Genomic DNA, 22,854 nt, shown 5'->3' on the forward strand with positions numbered 1-22,854 from the left:
ATTTACAGGCAATGCATACAAAATAGTCTAGAGTGACCGAATGTCTTCTCTAAATTCTACTGTCTAATTAAACTCAATGGCATCTAAGCTTTGTAGACACTGTCCTCCTATATCTTGACGTTTGGGAGAACAACAGTTCTTTTCATATGTTTGTTTACAGGGATCACCTTTGGTGCTGCCCGTACTCTGAGCTCAGTAGAGGAGGTGCTGAGAAAAGCAGTGGCAGAGCTTCCTCCTTACAAAACAGAGGTCTTCCAGGCTGTCCTTGAACAACTGCGGTGGTTTGCAGGGCCACAGATCAGGAACGTTGCTGTAAGTGACTCGGGAGCATCAGGGACTGGAACAGAAAGCTCGGTCGGAGAAGCTTCCAATGTTGGTATGCCTTGTGCTTCTCACACGAGAACATTTGCAAACCTAGGCAAAGCAGCCAGTGCACATAAACTGCCCCCAGGAACCCCTATGATAACAACATGGGTCTCAGCTGGTGTCTGTGCTACACTGATGTCACAGATTTAGCAAGCAAGGGAAACATGGCAGCTGTCCAAGTCTTCTGTTGCTGTTATCAGAATAAGAGGCGGAAACTGGAGTGAGATTTGGCTAATTTAACAAAAATGTATTTAGAATGCTGGACAAACTTCAGAGAAGCAGGTGGGTAGATTTTTGCCAGCACGACTATGGTAGTCATAGGATTAATGCATCACATCTGGCAAATTTTCCTCTATTTTTAAAGGGAAAGAGGAGGTGGGTTCAGTGTGTTCAAATGCTATATACTAAAAGAAAAAAAGATCAAGTAAGCAGATGAACCAACCTATCAAACAAAAAATGTTGTTCCGTAAGATACTGTGCCGTACATTCGTATTGCAGCCAAAAAAACTTGGGTTCCTGAATGTTACTGAAAGAAGCTCTATACTTTCATGGATCTTCCCTTAATTGCAACGACAGTGATTGAATTTTGATATTGTTGGGTATACATGGTTTGGGCATAAGATAGTTTTGGTGCATCATCCAAAGACTGTTCCTAAAACTGTTTCAGGCAAATGTTAGTATTGACAGGGACACCAACTGATTTCAGGGGTTTTATGTTTTCCCACTTCATCAAAGGCCTAAAATTGCTGAGTGAGCAAAAAGAATTTACTAAAGCAAAGTCAAGCAAAGTTAACTTCTAGTGTACTGTCTATGAAGTTAGGCAAGATTACAAGACACTATGGCTGTATCTTCAGGGTTTTTAATATTTATTTGATGCATATATTATCGCTTTAGGCGCTTGGTGGGAACATAATGACAGCAAGCCCGATTTCTGACTTAAATCCTGTGTTAATGGCAAGTGGAAGCAAACTGACTCTGGTATCAAAAGGTAAGTTACGTTTCCTTGTGGCACTGAGGAGAGCGCAAAGGTCAACAGTCCTCTGCCACGGTCAGATCAGAATTTGAAAGTGGAAGTTAACAGTACGCAGAATAGGCCTAGTCTGAGTCTTCAGGGGTTTTGCCCTTTTTGAGGCAGAAGTCCTAAGGCTAGACTTCCTAAAGAGTTTTGAAATTCTGTGCCAGAATGAATCTCTGGTACTATGTATGTGCTTAAAGACATGCCTGTGTGAAGAGCTGGTTGAAGATGTTTATTCATGAAAAACAGTAGGCATGAAATTGTTTCTATAACTATCATGCTTTAATCCTTGTGGATTTTTCAGCTAAAGATTGAAGTTTGTGCTGTTTTTTTCTGTGAAGAAAGCCAAATGTCTCAATTTTTACTTGCTCTGAGGAAAAAAATTTTTGAAATAGGATCCTCGAAGTAAGTGGGCTGTCTATCAGTGACTTTCTCTTGTACTGGTTTGTGTACAGGCTAAGGAAAGGGGAAAGAGGGAATTACATTAGGACATTGGAAACTAGTTCACCTAGAGGCTCAGCTTTAATTAGATGAAGGAGGTGTCTTTGATCAGTTCCTGTGCAAATAAACTCGATATGTAGACAGAAGCTGTCATAGATTCCTTAAGGACCAAAGTAAATCTGAGAAAATCCTTCCTGATTTCGTGAAAGAGAGTGGAAAAATGAAAAATGATATCTTATCAAGAGTAATTTATGTAGACTGAAGGCTCTTTCGCACATACTATTGTAATTTTTCATCTGAGTTATTAGTTCATCTGCCATTGATCTCTCCTTGCTCTGCAGAGGGCAAAAGGACTATCACGATGGATGAGAAGTTTTTCACCGGATACAGAAAGACAATACTTAAGCCTGAAGAAATACTTCTCTCTGTTGAAATACCCTACAGCAAGAAGGTAAGCTTGTAGGAAAAGACTTCAATGTCTGTGGAGCTAAAATTCTGTTATTGGAGTGTTATTTTCAATGTTAGGCACTTTTTCCCTTGGAGACTGACCTCCAAATGCTTACGTAGTCCCAAGTGGACCAGGAAGCAAGTAAATTTTTTGGTGAAAAGCTAGGAACATACTCTTTTTGACAAGCAAGGACATCTGGGCTCTACGATAAAGTACAGTAAGCCCAAGAACTTCTCTAGTGCTAGAAATAAAAATTTCACTTTGTTATCTGGAGCTTTTTGAGTGCATTCAGTAATGATGAAAAGTGACAAAATGATGTTCTCAGAGGTCTAAGTTCTGTTTGCTAAATAGTACAGCAAAGATGCTAGCAGTTCCTGAAGTAAAGTGAAGGTTCCTGACGTTCCTGCTTCATTTCTGTGAACTGAAATGGGAAAAGAAATGGGAAAAATTATGTATGGATAAAAGAGAAGTTCAATTTCTTCATCCTTGCCTTGCAAGACTTGAAACTACAAGGACTACAAGGACTGATTATTAGGGCATTTTGGTGATGTGGCCTTGCAACTTCAAATGAGCCTGCAAAACTTCCTTCGAATAGGACAGTCAGCACTTCTCTTCTGTAGCAGCATGAAACATAACTGATTCAGAGTGTCTAAGAGGTAAAACGTTTTTTCCTTTTAGGGCTGAGAACATCAGACTGAATTTTATGGCTGTGAAGGTATTTACCTTTTTAGGGGTTGAGGTTAAAAGTTATAAGACGCAAGGATTTACAGTGTACTGACACTTTATAAATGGAAAACACTAATTTACTTGAAATGCTGTCATACTATGGGATAGAACCAATAAATCCTTTGTCTGTCCTCTCTAATTTTTGTATCTATCTGTTAAGGGAACGCAGCTATTTCATTTATGGTGTTTGTCCATCTATTTCTGAGCAATTATTCTTTGATCTTGTGATAATTACAGGAAGCATTGCTTTTTGCCAAAATGAGAAACATATTTGAGGTAGTCAATGGAAAACCCCATATTCCTCCATCCATATGACAGTCATATGGCAATTCCACAAAACAAACAAATATTTACCAGCAGGGCAATGGCTTCATCCCTAGGTTATATGCAGCTCATTGACTAAAACAACTTTTGAACTCTCTGCTTTATGGTTTCTTGACTGATCTTTGCTCACAAACATGAAGCCAGGGAGACTAAAGTTCTTCAGGGAATGTCTGAAGGTGGTGGCATGTGGCAGGCGAAGTCTTCTGAACTGTGATTTCCTCAGAACTGGAAGCAGGGCTGTGTTAGCCCACAGCTAGTTGGAATTTTTTGGTTTATGTTTGTTTAAAACTGATGTGACCTTTTGCGTTGATGTGACTTGTCACGCCAAGGGTAAGACTGGCCAAACAACAGAAAGAATTAGACTAAAGAAGTTTAGCAGTTTACACGATTCAGTGTTACTGTGGAGGGACTGAGCTCAGGGTAGGCTTTATCACAGAGAGGCTGTTAAGGGAGAGGAGGTAACACCACCTTCTGCTGTTTTGTGTGTTGTGTATTAAAGATATTCAGGGAACAAAGATTTTTGAGTCTATACTTGTTAGGGGATTGCAGCTGTGCGAAGACAGTATTTAGAAGAGGAAACACCTCACTGGATTAAAGATAAAATATAAAGACATTCCGGAAAAGAGAACTGCATAGCTTTTTGTATATAACAGGCATTCCTAGAACAGGATGTATTACTCACTTAGTGGTCATCAGTTTTTCATGTCCTTTCCCTTGCATATATCTTTCTCTATCACATTTTTCACCGTTACTTAATTTTTGTGATAATAGTATTCTGTATCACATAGCATTTTACTGGTTTTCAAATAGAAGGTGTCTGACAACACAATGCCTATTTATTTCTGTCTTTGGAAAATGATCTTAACCTACTGTTTGCTCATATTTCTGTCATAGGCTCATAGTATCACAATTTTTGCCCTACTGAAGAGACAGTGGTCATGAAGTCTTCCTTCATCCTTTAAATTAGTGTCCTCTAACCTTCATCCATTATTGGACCACTATATTCCATGTGGTAGACTCAAAAAAATTGTCACAGAAGCAATGTTTTTTCAATTGTGAATATTGCCTATGAATCCTTTAGAGCTTGTTGATTTCTTAGTGTGCTTCTACCTGGTGTTGCATCTTGTCCAGAAAGGAAGTGGGGAGACTAATCTAGGTCCCTAATAAGTAGCCCTTAAGAGTAAAGTTTGCTTGGTCTTCCTGTGAGAATAACTAACACCTGAAAACTTTCACTGTGCTAGTTTAGAGGAGACATGCCCTGTTGTTTTACCAAGAGGTAGGGCAGACATGGGCAGCTGATGTGATGATTACCTTACCTACACTCCCAGTGAGGAAAAATAGCGAGTGCCTTTTCTCCCACAGGACTCTGTACCAAGAAAACTTAAGAGGTTTCGTGAGGAGTGAAGGCAGATATTGCCCTCTTTTTGCAATCATGTTATTGGAAATCTTCTCTGAAGTGTGCAAGTAAGTGAGGAGGCTGCTTGTTTTCCTCTTTGAAAGCTAGTTGCTTTAACAAGCAGAGTGAAAGAACGTCCTCATTGGGAGGATGCTATTGATGCTCCTCTGCTATTATCTGCTGGCTACCCACTAATTACTTGAATTCAGGAATTGAAACACACCCTTCAGTTATATCTCCAGTAACAAGTACTTGATACACAAAAGGGGCCTCTTGTGAAACTGTTCTTGTTGCCAACAATAGAGGAATTGTTCTTTACAATAATGAAAGAATTGCTGTCCACTTCTGAGTAGACATAATTAATGGAACAGACTGCTGTGCTGTGCAGTCACTTGGCTAAGCTATTAGAGAAGAAACTTGGCAGAAAACTCTCCAGAAGGGCTGTGTAAAGACATCAGATCTGATTCCTCTCTTACTCTGCAGGATGCCTGAACAGCAATTTGTCATAATCTGCACAAGGGGACACACAAGGGGAAAAACTGACTGTACTGTGACTCCAGGGTGACACCATCACTCAGTGTATACTGGTAGCGTTAATCTCATTTACTGCCACTCTTCATAGGAGAGCTGCTGAGTTTTGTGAGCTGTAGTTGCTGGTGCGTTTAAAAGAATTTCCTCACTCTGTGGAGTCCAGCAGAGGATTCAGGATAGTTACTGGCAATTGTATTTGCAGTAACAGATTGAAATTGTCTTATATTAATTAGTCTGGTCTATTCTAGAACTGAGAGACATGTGTGATTATTGATTTCAGTTCTTGCAGAGTTCAAAGACTTCCAAAAGGAAGGGGTTTAGGATATGAGTTTTACTGAATAGGCTTCCAGCTTAGCAGCCTGGGAAAAAGAAAACTGCTGAGGAATTGTAAGCTCGTTTATGTAGAAAAAAATCTGTCCTGGTTCTTCCTCTCAAGATAAAGATAAAATGTGACACATACGAGCAGATCTCTGTCAAAGCTGATTTCCCACATAGTCCTAGGTTGGCTAATAACCACTGATGTAATACATTAAAATTAATTGTTGAATCATGTGAAAATATACAACGCTGCCTGAACAAACATATCCTGTTTGGCCCTGCAAGATGAATCAACCCCTGGAATAGCTTGGCCATGTAGAGATAGGTTAAGAGCTTGTCCATATTTATACTCCAAAGCATGCCGAGGCAGAGAATAAAGAAGTATTTTCCTGTCTTCTAGGGTGAATACTTCTCAGCTTTCAAGCAGGCTTCCCGTCGGGAGGATGACATTGCTATCGTGACCTGTGGGATGAGAGTCCTGTTCCAAGATGGTACTAGCCGAGTGGAGGAGATAAAACTAAGCTATGGAGGAATGGCTCCTACAACTGTCCTGGCACTGAAAACTTGCCAGGAGCTCACTGGCAGGTAGGAATTTTTCTGTGATAGAAAGGCTGTCTAATGGAATAGTGCTGATTTTTACAGGAGCAGTTCAAATACCCTAAATCCTCTCTGATAGTATACAGAAGGAGAAAGGGGAAGAAGTGTAGTTACACTTCTGTGGCAGTCTGCATTTTGTGTGATGCCTTGCTTCCTTCAGTACTCCTTACCCTTGAAGATCCATGGTAGTCTCATTCAGAGAGCCATTTCCCGGCTAAATTCACTCAGCCGTTGAAGTGGGCAGAAGCTAGATGTGGGCACGACCAACAAAACTGATTTTCTTTCAAACTGGACTGAGAAGTCTGTGCTATCATTTAATAGCTTTGCCACATCTTTAGAAAAGATGACAGGAGCCCAAGGTGAGAGCAAAGCTGACGCACATGCTATAAACAGGGATAGAACAGGTGGCTGTTGCTTGAGAGCTTGTAGGGCTGCCGTGTCAGAAGAGTTAGTCTGCACCAGTGATATTTAGGGCTGAGCAAGGACTCTGTGTCATGTTTGTTCCCTTGCAGAGACTGGAATGAGAAGCTGCTGCAGGATGCCTGCCGATCACTGGCAGGTGAGATGGATCTGTCTCCTTCTGCACCTGGTGGGATGGTGGATTTTCGACGCACACTAACACTCAGTTTCTTCTTCAAATTCTACCTGACGGTCCTTCAGAAACTGAGCAAGAACCACTTTGGCACTGTGAGTGCAGCTAGGGAAGGCACATTTGGGGATGGAGGATCTGTTTGTGCTGCCTTGGTGGGGGAAGACACGAGGAGGGTCCAGATTCAAGCAAAGTTGTATCTCATAACAAACTCCATGTTGCAATAGCTACCAGAGCTACTCTACTCCTTGTCTGCATGACGGTGATTAGTATATCTTCCTACTTGCTTCCTCATGGCATCTCCACCTTGCTGTGGAAGAATGTTGATCTGTGGGTTCACAGGAGGATTCCTGGACTTCTCCACTTCACTGCATTACAACTGCTCTCGTGGGTCTGTGGATATTCTTTGCACAAAGCCTGAGCCCTGTTTGCCTTTCACCCAGTAAAAGATTAATTATCTTTGGATAATAACGCACTGGAGGGTGGAGAATAGGCAATATCCTGGGCTACTGGGGAATGTGAGAAAGGGACTGGCAGAGAAGATGATTGCTCTTTAATATGTCTCTGGCAGAACAATCTGTGTGAGCCCGTCCCCTCAAACTACATCAGTGCTACAGAGCTGTTTCACAAAGATCCCATTGCAAATGCCCAGCTCTTCCAAGTAAGTAGCAGTGCCCGCGTGACATAGATGGGGCTTTTCTGTAGCTCAAACTGTGCTTCCTATCTTGTTGCCTCCCTGCGTATGGGCAATATATGAAATTATATAATGCCATTCCTCAGGCTTGTATTTGGGTCTCAGATTCTTTCCTGTCATTGCCCAAGACTGTTCCTGATGTGTACATCTTCATAAAAATTGCTGTGGTCAGCACTTTCCTCCTGCAGCCAGCTCCAAATCCAAACTAAAATTGTCCTTCTGCTTTCCACAGTTACAGCCTGCCTTTCTTTGCATCTTTTAGGCTTCAGATTCAGGATATATCTTCTTCCTTATTTTGCTGTTGATGACCTGTTCTCTTCAACTTTGAGAGTAGAAGCTAGCTTCAGAACTTGAACCTTTTATGCAAGCTGTCACATCGAACCTTTCTCTTCTGTAGCAGTTTCGAAAATTGAATCCCTCTCACTTCTTTCTCTACAGCCCCCTCTGTATAGCTACCCCATCTTGTTTACCTTCCTTTCCCACAGGACTGAGCCTCCACCCCATTCTTCATCTCACTAGAGTGTCCGTGGTGCCTTTTGCTCTCCCGTCAATGCTTCTGTCCCCTGCGATATAAGCAGTAGTAGTCAGTGCTGTGTTTTTCTCCAGGAAGTGCCCAGGGGGCAGTCAGTTGAAGATATGGTGGGCCGGCCTTTGATGCACGTTTCAGCAGCCAAACAAGCATGTGGAGAAGCTGTTTACTGTGATGACATCCCTCACTATGAGAATGAGTTGTATCTAACCCTGGTGACGAGCACCAAAGCCCATGCTAAGATCCTGTAAGTGTTGCTTCTGAGTTTCAGATGTTGGAAGCATCCAGTGCCTGATAGCATAGAAAACATTCACCTGTCAAGCTGCGGGTGAGGGAAAGGTTTTTGTATTAGTGGGAACTCCAGTTCATTGCATGTTGTTACACAGAAGTGAACTGTATGTGTTACAGCTGACAAGTCTGCATCAGTGGGAATATGAGGGAATTAGCACCAATCTCGGAGCTTTGCCGGAGTACAAAGCCCTCAGCCCTAGGCAACCTGCTTGCATGTCTGATCTCGTACACTCAAGCATGCAGGATTAAAAGGAGCAGGGTAGGAGAGCGCCACAATGTCTGAGGAGATGTCATTTTGATCACTAACCAGAGCATGCAACTTGAACATGTTCTTTCCTATCTGCCTAAAAACGTAGGTTGTAATCCTGACAGGTAATGCCATGTACATTCTCATGTGAGTTTTAGTGCCATTGTATTGGGAGACTGACTGCCCCCCACAATCCATAATTGTGCTTACGTTGTGGTGGCTCCGCAGGCCCTCATCTGCCCTCAACTGCTCTGATGTGAGACACTCTGTCTTGCGTTGCCTCCTGTCATCCTCAAGAGCCTTGCGACGTGCTGTTCATTCCTTAGGCAATACTTCCTGCCTATTTAGGCTTCCTGCCCAGAAGTTTCCCACAGCGGTCTAACACAGGACAGGCAGCATGGTGGTCATGGGTGCACAGATGTGGTAGTTGACTCCCAGGTTATGAAAGAAATTGTTCTGTCATCATAGTTAAATCTTAGGTGTTGCAACGTGGTCACTGATGAGTGGTGCAAACGCATAAGCATTGTTTCTACTACCCGTGCAGATGGGGCAACAGAGAAAGCATCAGATCTATGCCTGTGATCATAATATTCAGTATTTTCTAGAGGTTACTCTACATGTTCTCTTGTGTTTGTGTTGCACACTCACATTTCAAACCGTGAGCCTGTATTGTTCTGTAGAGGAAGTGGTAGAATATTTCATCAGGTGACAAAAGTATCTCAGCCCATGATTTTGTCAGTCAAAATATTGGCTCAGAAAACTTCCACTTCACCTGAGTCAGATTTTGACAACCAGATGTAAATTAGAAATCATCTGCCTCTGTATTTCTAACTAAGGAAAACTGTCAGGGGATTCTTTCTGGGGCATTACTGCAGAAGCACAGGAAAGTGAACTTTCCAAAGGGAAACAACATTGTCTTCAGTTCCTGCTGTCTAAGAATTCCTGCAGGGAAGTAAATTCATACATTTAATGTCTTTTAAAAAAAAGTCTGTAGCTCACTGGGATGCATAAACAGCTCCTTTCAGGCACAGTTTGTCTCGGAGTTTCAGGAACCTAAATAAGCATACTGGAAAAACTGCAGCAATTTGCAGAAGACAATAAATTGTTCAGTTAGCAGAAACAAAGCCACAGCTTTTCTATTCACAACAATTCCCTTGTAAAGCAAGCCAATTGTATAGCCAATGTACAAAATATTGCAAAAGGAGCTTGAAAGTATTTTGTAATCCATTTTTTATGAAGTGCTCCATATAAAAATTAAATTACATTGCACTTTTCTGGTTACTTTCCATCCCGCTTTTCACTTAGTTTTGAATCTGTATATGATTCAAGCATATGAACATTTTGGTTAGATACCTCTCTTGCTGATTACCAAAGAAAGCCTTTCATGAAGCTTTTTATCTTTTGGAGTGATTTTGCTTTTGCATCCTTTTAAATACCCTACAGCTTTCTTGTGATTGATACTCAACAACTTCTCCCTGACTCACAGCCACATTTTTCTCTAGAGGTGAACACGTGGTAGGGGGTATGTGTCTGCAGTAAAATTTTATGTTCATCAATACATAGGGAGAAATCTTGTCTTCCCAGAATCATGGCAACTAAGATGACAGTGGAGGCATAACATCACTAACACCAGTCTGTCTTTTGTAAAGGGTGTCAAAAGATCTTTAGTACATGTGGCGATTTGGATCAAGTTCAATTGCCTCAGGGAAAAGATGTACGATACAGCATAGTCCAAAGCAGCAGACTGGTGATCAGACCCAGTCAGGATTCAGATTATCATATAGATCCCAAATCATTTAGTCTGGTATGTTGCCCTTTCTGCCTTGGTCTCACATGATATTCATGTGACAAACTCCTCTTCTGCATGGCCAGACTTCAGTGAATCAGGCCTGATAACATACTGATATTTTGTAAGTGTTTACAAAAAGAAAAATGGAATATAATGACACTGCCTCTCCTCCTTTCTTTCTTTAGCTCTGTAGATGCATCTGAAGCCCAGAGCGTTCCTGGGTTCGTGTGTTTTGTCTCCGCCAAGGATGTTCCTGGCAGTAACATCACTGGCATTGCTAATGATGAGACAGTCTTTGCTGAGGATGTGGTATGTGGTTAAAAATAGCTTTTTTCAATCACACTGCCTAGGAGATAAGATTTCTCATATTGTCCACTGAAGTCCTCCACCGTATACGAAGATAAATCTTTACTGCGCCGGGGTTAATAGAAGTCTTGGTGCCAAATTCAATAAGGCCTGAGTCTTCTTGCCCTGTGACCCTTCCCTCTGTGTATCTGTACCATTATCCTCTAAGCTGCAGGCTGCTGGGACAGGCTCACTTGCTCAGTTACTGTCTCAAGTTGTTTGTGATTGGTTTCCCTTGACTGGCTTTAAATAGATGAGTCTGAACAGACAAAAAATTGCACAAAAGGAATAGATGGAGAGAATTATCACCAGCCTTTCCGTTACTGCTGATATACGCACCAAATGATGGCGGGTCCTAATCTCACCTGTAGGTCACTTGTGTTGGTCACATCATCGGTGCGGTTCTTGCAGACACACAGGAACATTCCAGAAGAGCAGCTAAATTGGTGAAGATTAAGTATGAAGAGCTGAAACCTATTGTCACTATTCAGGTGAGATGGCTCAGATCTGCTTCTGCAGTTCGCTTGGGACCCCCCGATGTCTAGTGAAGTTCTGTTTTCACGCCTGTGGTTATTTAGCCACACATTTTGTTAGTCTTTTTGGGTGCTACAGGATATGGATAGAAGGAATAATTTGTGTATCTAGATATACAGAGGACACACCTTTGATGTAGTGCTGATTTGAAGTATGTTAACTTGTCCTGTGTTATTTAAAGCTAAAACAAACAAACCGAACTCTGGCAGACATATTGTGCTCAGCACAAATTTGTTTGAATTAACAAGATTACTGTCAGCTAAATTCTTACCCTCAGCTGTTTGCTTTCAATATTCTCTACCAATGAAGCCAGCAGGGTCATACCATTCATACGTTCTTCATTCTCTGATTTATAACACTCAATAATAGGGTGTGAAAACGTCTCTTCAAGCTCTGCCACTGCACTGCTCCTCTGAGATTTCTGCAGACCACTTGTCTGGTTTCTAAAACTGATGAAATTAGTTTTCAGGAGTACACTCTCCACTGCGAATGTTTCCACTGACTGTATGGACACAGCCTTTAAGTGACTTTTCTCAAAGCTAAATGAATTAATGTCAACAATTTGGGATCATTTTGTGCCTTTTTTTTTTATTAGAAGACTTGTTAACAAGATTTCCTTATGTGACATTGAAATCAAATGATAATATCTAATACAATATTCACATCTAGAAATGAGAAAAAAATGTATGAAGCCATTCTTATTGGAGAGAGATTACAACCATGGGATTCTAATTTATATTTTTTTAATGGTCAATATTTCATACTATGTCTTTTGTATTTATGAATTATATTCATGTAAATACAAAGAGTCTGTGCATTGGCTGATACAGACATTGGTACTGTCATCTGTGGGCAGAGGTTTTGATTTGTGAGTTCATAAACAACATGTGAGAACTTTTCCTGTTCTGAGGCTTCTAGTTGTTTATTCAACCAGGGAAGATGAGAGTGGAGCCAAAAATGTGCTGATTTTTTGGTGGTTTTTTGATCACCCTGTATTTTTTTCACTATGGAAAGCTTCGGTTCTGACAAAAGTGAAATGTGTCTGTAAAACTTCCCAAGAAAGATTATTGTATATAGCTCAAAAGTGAACTATTTCTGCCGAAGTCCTCATCCTGTCTGAGAGATTTAGTTTTCTCCTTCTGTCTCTTTTCTTTTTTTTTTTTTTCTTTTTTCTTTTTTTTTTTTTAATTCTTTTTTCTTTTCCTTTCCCTCCACTTCTGGGCCACAGACTATAGTTAACATAAGTTCTAAGTCATAGCTCTGGTGGCTACAGACCTTGAGGTTCTAGGTCCATAAGGTAAAATGGGTCCCAAAACAATCTAAGGTTGTTCAATTATGGTGTTTGTTGTGAATTTGCTTTATTGCCAGAAAATATTTTGTACTGCTTTAAGTCAAGCCACTTAGCTATTACCATAGTCAGTGTCTGATAAGTTCTTGTGCTTTTTATCTTGGATATTTCTTCTTCAGAGGAAGCTTTGGTTTAGCTCCACTTTCACAAAATTTTCATTGTGTGAAATCTGTTTCATTTCATGTTTCCTAGGAAGCTATTGAGAAACAATCCTTTTTTAAGGCTATAAAGAGGATTAAGAAGGGAGAGGTGAAGAAGGGATTTGAAGAATCTGATCACATTTTGGAAGGTGCGAATAAACATTAATACTTCTTTTAAAATAGGATAGTTCGTGACAAAAGTCAGGCTATCAGCCTCCTTTTTATGCATATGATACTGAACTCATGAAAGTAAGGCTTGTGGGGCTAAATTAATTTCATATTAAGTTTCAACTCACTGTTTATATACAAATAGCTTGTGAAAGATTGAATTTCAGTTTCAAACAGACTTGGATGCACCCATCCGTGCCCCTGTAAACACTCTCTTACAATGCAAGGACACATTTTTCTTCAGCAAATATTCTACCGAGTGATTTTTTTCCTGAAACATATCCATATAGGAACTTTTCCCTGTCCAGACATAGTCTGATCTGAATCTTACAGACAGTCAATTTCCTTTAACCTGATATATGACTGTAGCTTATGAAAATGGGTCATACATGTGTCTGAAAACCTGATCCACCAACATTGGTGGCTGTAGGTATTGTGCAGAACATGGTACTGCCCTGTAACACTTTCTCAATGTTGATGGTTGGTCTGTCTTTGAGGATGGAGGGGTTTTTTTGGTCTGCTTCTTGGTTTCGTTCAGTTGGAGTCTGCCAAGCAGGTTGTAGAGACATGGGTAAACATAGCAATTATCAACAACTGTATAAAACCATTATGAGTTAGGAGAGGAGGGTGCCAGAGCTGTGAACTGGAATACTCTACCAGACCCATGTCATTGCTTGGTGTATGTATCACTGATCAATAGCTGCTGAGAGGAAGAGTCTCAAACATCAGACCTTTGGAGAACTATGTATTTATTGACAAGAGGGTGTTGCATCCCTCTTACAGATCTGAGAGGAAAGTTAAATCAGTTACAGACACAAATCCTGGTGCAAAGGGATTATTCTCGAAGATCACAGAGAAACATTGTCCCTTATGTCCCTGTGAGGGAAGGAGGGAGTTAAACAACTGAAACACCCATTTCCAGGTCTGTCATTTGTTCTAGTTTGGTATGCATTGCTGAGACTTTCCTCTGCAGTTGGTGGTTGGCACTGGCACTTCAAAGGTGTCATAAGTTGTTGTTAACTGTTTCTTATAGTGTACTATACTATACAAAATGAAAACACTGTGCCAGGCAAGGCAGAAATTGCTCTGAGCTAGAAGAATAGGTTATTTAAAAGGCTGCAACACTGTGAATGTCAGGCCAGTCCCCTTGAGGAGAGAAGAGAAAAGACCCTGCTATGTTATCTCATGCAAACATACATTTCTCACTGATGTACCTAATGAAGGCAGCTATTTTGTTATTGCTCAATTGAATAAAAGAACCAGGATTTGGAGAACTGCTCCGAATATTAATTTTTTATGGCAGATGAATAGACCAGGGCCATGACTGAGAAAGGAAGTTGATTCTGACATTTAATAATGTGTAGCATGACTGGAAATCATACCCTCAGCACTGCCAGGTAAGATGTCCTCGGAAAGAGCCACATGCAGTGATAGAGAGTTGATTCCCAGTTATATCTTCTTAAGGCATTTTGGGTTTCTATTTTTGTTCCCCTATTTCAAAGTCTGTAACCTTGTATTTGATCTGCTCATCTAGACTATAATCGATTTATTTTTATCCTTTGTCTCTGTGGTGTTATCAGGGCAGTCTGAAACGCACCAAACACTGCTTCTTAAGGGATGCTGGGTCAATGGCATGGTGTGCAGGCTTATTTTTGAAATGCCAGCTGCTTGTGTTTTGGCCTGAAGATTTCTAGAAAGTGGAGGGGTGACGTGACTGGTTTTGTTTTGTTTTGTTTTTAAACATTTAACCAGAAGTTTCAGTTTTAGAGCTAGGGATGTCCAGTGCTGGGCAGTGCAAAGGGTTGTCATTTAGTACATGTCAAAAGGGCAGAAGCTTGCAGACAGCACATGACAGGAGATACCTTATAACACCAGGTTATCTTTGGGACATTTCTTTCAATTTTCTAGGAGAGATGTACCTTGGTGGGCAGGAACATTTCTATCTGGAAACTCACTGTACTCTGGCTGTGCCAAAGGGGGAAGATGGTGAGATGGAACTCTTTGTGTCGACCCAAAACCTGATGAAGACACAGGTACTGTCTTATTGACCTGCTACCTAAAATGCATTAATTTTTCAGTTTTAGACTAGATAAACAGTTGTTTTATGGTTGGTCCTATCTTGTCTCAAATAAAAAAATCACATAGACTTAGAGTTGAGTATGGGATCTAAAGTCCATATCCATCCTACTGGTGTCCTGAATCCGCTTCCAGGTGACAGAGCTGTTTCTGTTGGCAGCACATCTTTGTCAACAGGGATTTCATGCTTAACCCTTTCTGGAGAGAGTGCTAGCTGGTCAGTGGGCATGGCTGTTGAATGACATGTCAGAAAGAGAGGTGGTGGTAAACGCTGTCTATATATACCAACTCTACCATCTTATGAGATAGGCCACTGACACTATATAGTTCTCTTGGTCTGTTTACTGACTCACCAAGACTGTCCAAGTGTCTCATAATTGAGTGGGGAGAATGGACAGAGTGGTATGGACATAAAACCCTGTGCTAAATGAGACTTGTATCTTGGTAACCTCATCTCATGTCAGTCTTCTCCTGAATCTGGCGCTGCCTGCTGAAGCACTGTGTGCCTTCCCACCTCAGATGAAATACTGGGCTTATTGGTTCCAGTTGCATCAAATGCAATTGCAGGACCAATAGGGCCTGCAATGTGAGAGTATTTGCACTGTTGCAATGGTTGCAGAAAGGCAATGTGTTGGTATTGAATTCTTAACATCAGCTCAGCTTTGTACATGTTCTGCTGTTCTGTCTTTCTTTAGGAGTTTGCTGCTAGTGCATTGGGAGTGCCTTCAAATCGGATTGTGGTTCGAGTGAAAAGAATGGGAGGAGGATTTGGAGGAAAAGAAACTAGGAATACTATTTTGACAACTGCAGTGGCTGTTGCAGCCTTCAAGTAAGTTTGAGTGTGGGGAGCAGGGCTGTTTCCTTTCAGACTGTCCCAACCTGCCTCCTTCTGGAACACCGTTTGCACTGGAGCACTTTCAAGACTCTTTTTGTCTTGTTGTTGTACAGCTTATAGCAAGCCTGGGGTTTCCCAAAGAAGGTGTCTAGTGGACTCTTAGCTGGGAGGAGGAATTGAACCTTCTCAGAGGGGCTAAGCTTATGCAGAAATGTCAGCTTTTAATAAGAAAGGGGGGAAAAACCCCTTACTTTGCTGTTCCTTTGGTGCTCTCTGAAAACTCTTGTATCTCAAATTATCTGCCTCTCCACCCCAAACCCTTTCAAAATCCAGCACTAGTCATGCTTGTTGTTTTGTAGAATAGAGGTACGAAAGTCTTTCCTTGCTCGAAACTCTACTACACCAGTCCTGCACCACTGTTTCTGTGCTCCTCTGCAAACTCTGTTTGAATTTTCCCTAGGAAGGGTGGCAGGCCACTGAACAGAACTCCCCACTTTTCAAACCCCTAAAAGCACAGGGAATGAACCCAAACTGTAATCATTTGTGAGGCATAGACTGGAAATGTACTTCTGATTTCTAGAGTTTTGATATGGGCTTATCTTTAACTGTGCAAATTTCTGTGGTTGTGAGCAAATGTGGCCTCTGAGGTGACGTTTGTACACTCCATGCAACACTGCCTTGCCCAATACTGTCCTTGTAAATGAGGAGGATGCACCCTGCTGCAATGCTAGATGGATGTTGCAACACAGCAGCAATTTGATAAAACACTTTTGGAAGAGAACAGCCAAAATGAAGCTCCTGTACTTGAAACAGCTTTATTTTTCCTGTTCTGAGCAAACCACCTACTTTCTCTAATTAATCAGTAATACAAGTGCATTTTTTAATTTCCTTTGTCTTTGCCAGCCAAACCACTGTTGTTATATACCAGAGGTTATGAAATAACATCTATGGCATTCCATGTTTTTACAACCTGAAGAGAGGCACTGGGAAGGCAGAATTGTTAGAAAATGAAGTTGAGCTTCTCTTCTCCTCTCCTCGTTTTCCTCCTTGGATAATAAATAAGCAGATAAACAAGGTCAAATTGAAGGCTAGTCAGTACTTTACTTAGCATTATTATGTAATTCATATGGCGTTTTCTCTTGCAAAGCCAAAAAAGGGCCTTGAGAAATGGCCTAGAAAGCAGTCATTGCTCAGTTATTAGCATCTGTTCTGTAAGATGCTATCCTTCTTTTTGATATAAGAGTTTCTGCAAGAGTTTTCATAAACAGGCCCCAACTTCTAAGATCTTATTTTTTTTTAACTGAATCTTGCCATTTTCCTAAGAGGAAGATATACGAACGGAGCGGTTTACCCCTAACTCCCCATTGCCACTCTGGAAAGACAATGCTCACCAAAAAGAGGAGAGTCTTGATCTGTAGAAACTGTCGTGCGTTGCCTGATAAATGTATCGTTTAACAGAACTGGCCGCCCAGTAAGGTGCATGCTGGATCGAGATGAGGACATGCTGATAAGTGGTGGGAGACATCCCTTCCTGGGGAGGTACAAGGTATGCACACATCTGAAATGAACGTGTCTTGTCTTAGTGTTGTCACCTGAAACATCAGAGATTAGTAAGATACTATGGAAAAAATTACTACTGTGGTGGTTTCACTGCTGATCTCCCCTGCTGCGAATGGATCAGGTCAGCTGGGTTATAGCATTTTTTCCTGTTGAAGTCCTGTGGAAGTTCTTTTATCTCAGATGGTTCTTTTCTTGTGACCTCAGCATGAATACTTCCCTCTTCCTTGACAATCACATTGCTCTCAGATGTGCCTCCACCTCCCCCCATTTGTTTACAGTATCGTACTACTGTTTGTTTATTAACCTTTGTTCCTCTTCAATTCTCATCCAACTGCTTCTGCTTTTCAAAACAGAAGGTGTGAGAGGTGTTAGGGAAGGTGTGGCAAGAGTTCTCTGGAGCAAGATTGAGATGCAAACATGGACCCTTTACTGGGAATCTTCCTCAGTTGCTGCCTGTGCTTGTCGTATGCTGCAGCACAGGACACTCTTGCCTTTTTGCCTGTATGAGGTCGATTCAATTTTTGCAGGGAAGCAGGAAACAGAACATTTTACAGAAAACTGATTAGTGAGGAAACTCTCTTGACAGGTTGGTTTCATGAAGAATGGGAAAATCAGGAGTCTGGAGGTGTCATACTACAGCAATGGAGGCAACTCTGTAGACCTCTCTTACGGTGTAAGTAAAATTTTTTGATGGCTAACTAGGAAGATGTTTCCATGTGCAACCTTTTGCTCTGACTTCAGAGAGTTTTTGTCTAGAGCATTGCTTGCACATCTTGCTCTCTGACATGACAAAAAACAGCCCTTGATGGGGTTTTGGAGCTTCTACAACTGCTCTCTGAGCTAACTGACCTGCCTTGGCATGTGCCACGTGATTCTTATTAATGCTGTAATAACCTGGATTAGGCAAAAGGGTCAAGAAAATTTGCTTTGCATTACAGAGGGCTGTGACGGGAAACTTGTTGCACAACACAAGATAACTAATAGTCCCTCAGCTTTGGGGCAAGCTAGTTCCTTGGAATAAGAAATATCCAAGTCAACAGGTTGATCAGGGCAAAGCGCCTAGATAACAAGCTTGTTAAGGACTGGCTAAAGCTAACATTGGGTTCACAAGCACTAAGAACAAGAATAGCCCTCAGTTCTGAGTTTTTCTCCAAGAATTTTTGCACTCATGAGGAAAAATCTCTCCTTTTCTGTCATGTGAGTCACCAACCCAATAGCCTGGCATCAGTTATGTTTATTCTAGTTCCCTTTCTCTAGTTCACTAAGTCTTTCATAATTTTCTGAAAAAATGAATCCATTTCAGTAGGAGAGAACTGCAAGAGTGCTCTACCAGAGCCACATTCAATGCTAGCAATGTGGTTGGTGCTGTGCAGAGCAGAATGGTAGGCAAGAGTCTTTGCATAAACTGACAGCCTGGTGGAGAGTGCATCTATACAAATTGTCTTTTTCACCGTGTCTAGGGACTCAGGGGACTGGAAAGCACTCCATGTCGAAATCAGGTTGGGATGTGAATAATCTACACTCTGTGCTGCTGCTGGAAGGGAAATCTGGGAACGTGAACCAGAAAGGAGCTCTGACCCTTTCCCAGTCTGCACAGTTAGTGGACAAACATCTCAAATCTTGCAGTTTAGATATAGTTATTGAAAATCTTTATTTCATATAGTTACCCTTACTGCTGTAGCCCAGCTGCTGAGTCACTTGATGTCAAGATTTCTTTTTCAGTAAGAGACTACTTAGTGTTATTAAAAGAAGATTCTGGTTCTTCCAGGTGGGTAATGGCATTTAGTAGTATTTGGCATGCAGTTTGGCTCAACATGAACACAGGGTCAACAAAGGACTTTGAAGCTCAGTCTGTCCCAGGATCCTAAGTGTCAACAGAGAAGTATGTTTATTGTCCTGTTTTGCAGGACAATACCACTTCACACTCCATTGCACATGGGAGACAGTATTGCCTGCATCTCAATGCTCATCCAGCTGTGTTGACTTGCAGAGTGCAAGATACAGTGCTTCTTGTTGTAAATTAGCTTCAAAGCTTTTCAGCTTGGCTTTGGCAGCTTGTAGGAAATCTGACATGTGATTCATGTACAATGTGTCCACTTTCATTCCTTCTCTTCACCAGGTTATGGATAGAGCCCTGTTACATTTGGATAACTCCTACAACATCCCCAATGTCAGCAGTGTGGGCATTGTTTGCAAGACCAACTTGCCTTCCAACACAGCCTTCCGTGGCTTTGGAGGGCCTCAAGGAATGATGATTGCTGAGTGCTGGATGAGCGACCTTGCTCGGAAGTGTAGCCTGACGCCTGAGGAGGTACAGATCCACTGACATGTTTCAGGGTGGCACTGCCTTTGAACAAGGTCTGAGAACTGGATCCTAAGCTCTTAGCAGGATCTCAAGCTTTCTGTATAACAGCCATGTTATAGCATGGTTTATTTTCTGCTTCATTAAATTCCCTTAGCAGCCTCAATTGTGTAACACCTGCTTTAAGGATAAGTATTCTAAAAATGTCCAAAGGCACTAGGTACATTAATCGTACTAACAATAGTAAGATCAAGTTCCAGCCTCTCTTGAGAATTCCCAACTGTAATGCCTCAGTCCCCATTTTCCCATAATAGATATATGTCTATTAATTCTGTTCTGTAGATTAAGCAGAGGAGTAAAACTAGGAACCAACACGCTTTTAACGCCATCCATTAAAAAGACCTAGTCCGAAGCATTAAACTTGGCATGTCCTTTATATGTCTCTTTGGGAAGGTGCGGAAGCTCAATCTTTATAATGAAGGAGACCTGACTCATTTTAACCAAAAGCTGGAGGGATTTACCCTACGAAGATGCTGGGATGAATGTTTGTCAAGCTCTAGCTATCATGCCAGGAAGAAACTAATTGAAGAATTCAACAAGTAGGTGTTCTAGAGCTGTCTTTTTACTGGAAATACCTGTTCCCTACTAACTTCTGAAGTTCTCTTAGAAACTTGAGCAGTGTAAAGTAAGCTCATCTTTCTTACTTACAGAGTGACTTCTAAAAATTTCTCTTTTTGAAATACCTCCAGGCTCACTGTGGAAAGAAACATCTATCAGTGACCTGATAGCTTACATAAGGCAGGAATCACACCTAGCATGACGTGATTTTGTAAGGGGAAGTAGGTCTGTTGAGTCTAGCTAGACTTTTCAGATGGCTATCAAGGCTTTCCATTGCCTTATAGTCTTTTTTAGTTGGCTTATGTATACAACTGAATAGTTAGTAGTCCAGACAATTGCTTCTATAATGCCTAGGGAAGCATCTTCAATTTGTATTTCTTCTTGTTGAGACCAATAGACAAAGGCAATCTTTCCTAAAAATTACTGATTAACTCAATCTGTATTGCATTTGGATATTTCATTACTGCTTCGATATCCAAGCTATCGGAGGGAAGCACAGTATTGAGTTGCAATGAAAGTCTCATGAGTATAGAATCACAGGATCGTAAATGCCAGCTTGGAAGGGACTTCAAGGATCATCTGGTCCAACCTTTCTTGGCAAAAGCACAGTCTAGACAAGATGGCCCAGCACTTTGTCCAGCTGAACCTTAAAAGTGCCCAATGTTGGGGAATCCACCACTTCCCTGGGGAGATTATTCCAATGGCTGATTATTCTCATGGTGAAAAATTTTCCTCTTGTATCCAGTCAGAATCTCCCCAGGAGTAACTTGTACCCATTACCCCTTGTCTTTTTCCATGTGACTCCTTGTAACAAGGAAGTCTCCATCTTCTTTGTAGCCACCTTTTCAATACTGGAACATGGTGATAAGGTCTCCCTTAAGCCTTCTTTTCTCAAGACTGAGCAAACCCACCTCTCTCAGCCTTTCCTTCTATGGCAGGCTTCCCAGTCCTTTGATCGTCTTTATGGCTCTTCTCTGGACCCTCTCCAGCCTGTCCACATCTTTTTTTGTATAGCAGGGACCAAAACTGAACACAGTATTCCAGGTGTGGCCTGAGAAGCCGCAAGTAGAGTGGGATAATGACCTCTTTATCTCTGCTGGTTGTGCCCTTGTTGATGCAACCCAGAATCTTGTTGGCTTTCTCTGCCACAGCAGCACACTGTTCATTCACATTGAGCTTGTTGTCCACCAGGACCCCCTGGTTCCTTTACACAGAGCTGCTTCCCAGCTGAGTAGATCCCATCCTGTGCTGCACTCCTGGATTATGTTTTCCCAGGTGCAAGACCTTACACTTGTCCTTGTTGAATTTCTTAAGGTTCTTGTTAGTCCACTTTTCCAGCCTATCCAAGTCTTCCTTTAGAGTGGTTCTCCCTTATAAAGTGTCCACTTGCCCACTCACTTTGGTACTATCAGCAAACTTCATCAAGCAAACTACACTTGATCCCATCATCCAGATCACTTCTGAAGATATTAAACAATGTTGGGCCCAATATCAATTCCTGGGGGACTCCACTTGTAACAGGTTGCCAGCTGGAAAACGAGCTATTTACCACCATCTTCTGTATGCGGTCTGTCAGCCAGTTCCCCACCCACTGCACAGACCACTTGCCTAGACTGTAATGCATCAGTTTTTCTAGGAGGAGACCGTAGGAAACCATACTGAAAGCCTTGGAGAAATCCAGGTATACAATGTCCACTGCTCACCTCACATCAACCAAGCAGGTTACTTTGTCATAGAAGGCAATCAGATTTATCCTTCTTGAATCCATGCTGGCTTTTCATAATCACAGTATACAAATAATGTTCTTTCCTTGCAGGCAGCATCGCTGGAAGAAGAGAGGGATGTGCATTATTCCTACCAAATTTGGCATCAGCTTCACTGTCCCATTTCTGAACCAGGTCCGTAAGTGTCATTCATCTTTTGAGTGGAGAAGCTAGATTTATGCTCCCTTCCCCAGGCCCTCCTCCGTTTGTACCAAACTAGAGCTTTTAAGAGAAGTAATTTAGTTAAGAAAGAGCACACATTTTTCAAACTAGAATGTGCAACACAACGGTTACCATTTTATACTGTCCAAAAGGTGCCATAATGCAGCTGTTTTCATGGTATTGTGTTATGTTAATTTCCATTCTGTTCTCTCTTCCTCAATAGTTAAAACACTGTTCCTATGTTTGACTTGACTTGATGGATTGTGAATGGTGTTAGCAATTTCAGGTGAAGGGTGCATGTCTGTTGCACAGGATCAACTTTGGGTTACTTCACCTGCTTTCTGAGCTGAAAATAGTGGCTGAGGTTTGCCACGTCATTGGAATTTCTAGTGAGTTGGTGACACTAAATCAAATTCACCTCAAGTGTAAACCGGTGGCTTTGATTACACTGAAGAACAACATCGATCTAGTTACAAATTCATTCTCTCTGTAGTTTGTAACTGAAGTCTGCCAAGTGCTTCACTAGTTCATTTATGATGACTCTTGGATTAATGTTCGCTTTTATAGGCTGGAGCTCTGGTCCATGTGTATACAGATGGCTCTGTGTTACTTACACATGGTGGGACTGAGATGGGTCAAGGACTTCACACAAAAATGATCCAGGTACCAATGAGTTTGGACTTAACCAAATGAGACACCTTT

At 41.5% G+C, this 22,854-nt stretch overlaps 1 protein-coding gene across 1 annotated transcript in view; it reads left to right on the forward strand.

Moving 5' to 3' along the window:
* The window catches only part of XDH (xanthine dehydrogenase), a 51,336-nt gene that overhangs the window by 19,228 nt on the left and 9,254 nt on the right, over positions 1–22,854 (forward strand). The window contains exons 12-29 of the mRNA XM_086629914.1: positions 161–312; positions 1,261–1,354; positions 2,164–2,273; positions 5,966–6,150; positions 6,675–6,849; positions 7,323–7,412; positions 8,052–8,221; positions 10,487–10,610; positions 11,018–11,137; positions 12,721–12,817; positions 14,745–14,869; positions 15,608–15,741; positions 17,206–17,293; positions 17,894–17,980; positions 19,427–19,618; positions 20,063–20,208; positions 22,044–22,125; positions 22,720–22,815. Coding sequence (XP_086486040.1) covers positions 161–312; positions 1,261–1,354; positions 2,164–2,273; positions 5,966–6,150; positions 6,675–6,849; positions 7,323–7,412; positions 8,052–8,221; positions 10,487–10,610; positions 11,018–11,137; positions 12,721–12,817; positions 14,745–14,869; positions 15,608–15,741; positions 17,206–17,293; positions 17,894–17,980; positions 19,427–19,618; positions 20,063–20,208; positions 22,044–22,125; positions 22,720–22,815 — 2,267 coding nt within the window. The remainder of the gene's footprint in view (positions 1–160; positions 313–1,260; positions 1,355–2,163; positions 2,274–5,965; positions 6,151–6,674; positions 6,850–7,322; positions 7,413–8,051; positions 8,222–10,486; positions 10,611–11,017; positions 11,138–12,720; positions 12,818–14,744; positions 14,870–15,607; positions 15,742–17,205; positions 17,294–17,893; positions 17,981–19,426; positions 19,619–20,062; positions 20,209–22,043; positions 22,126–22,719; positions 22,816–22,854) is intronic.

This window comes from Tauraco erythrolophus, chromosome 2 (genome assembly GCF_009769465.1).
Source record: "Tauraco erythrolophus isolate bTauEry1 chromosome 2, bTauEry1.pri, whole genome shotgun sequence".
NCBI lineage: Eukaryota > Metazoa > Chordata > Aves > Musophagiformes > Musophagidae > Tauraco > Tauraco erythrolophus.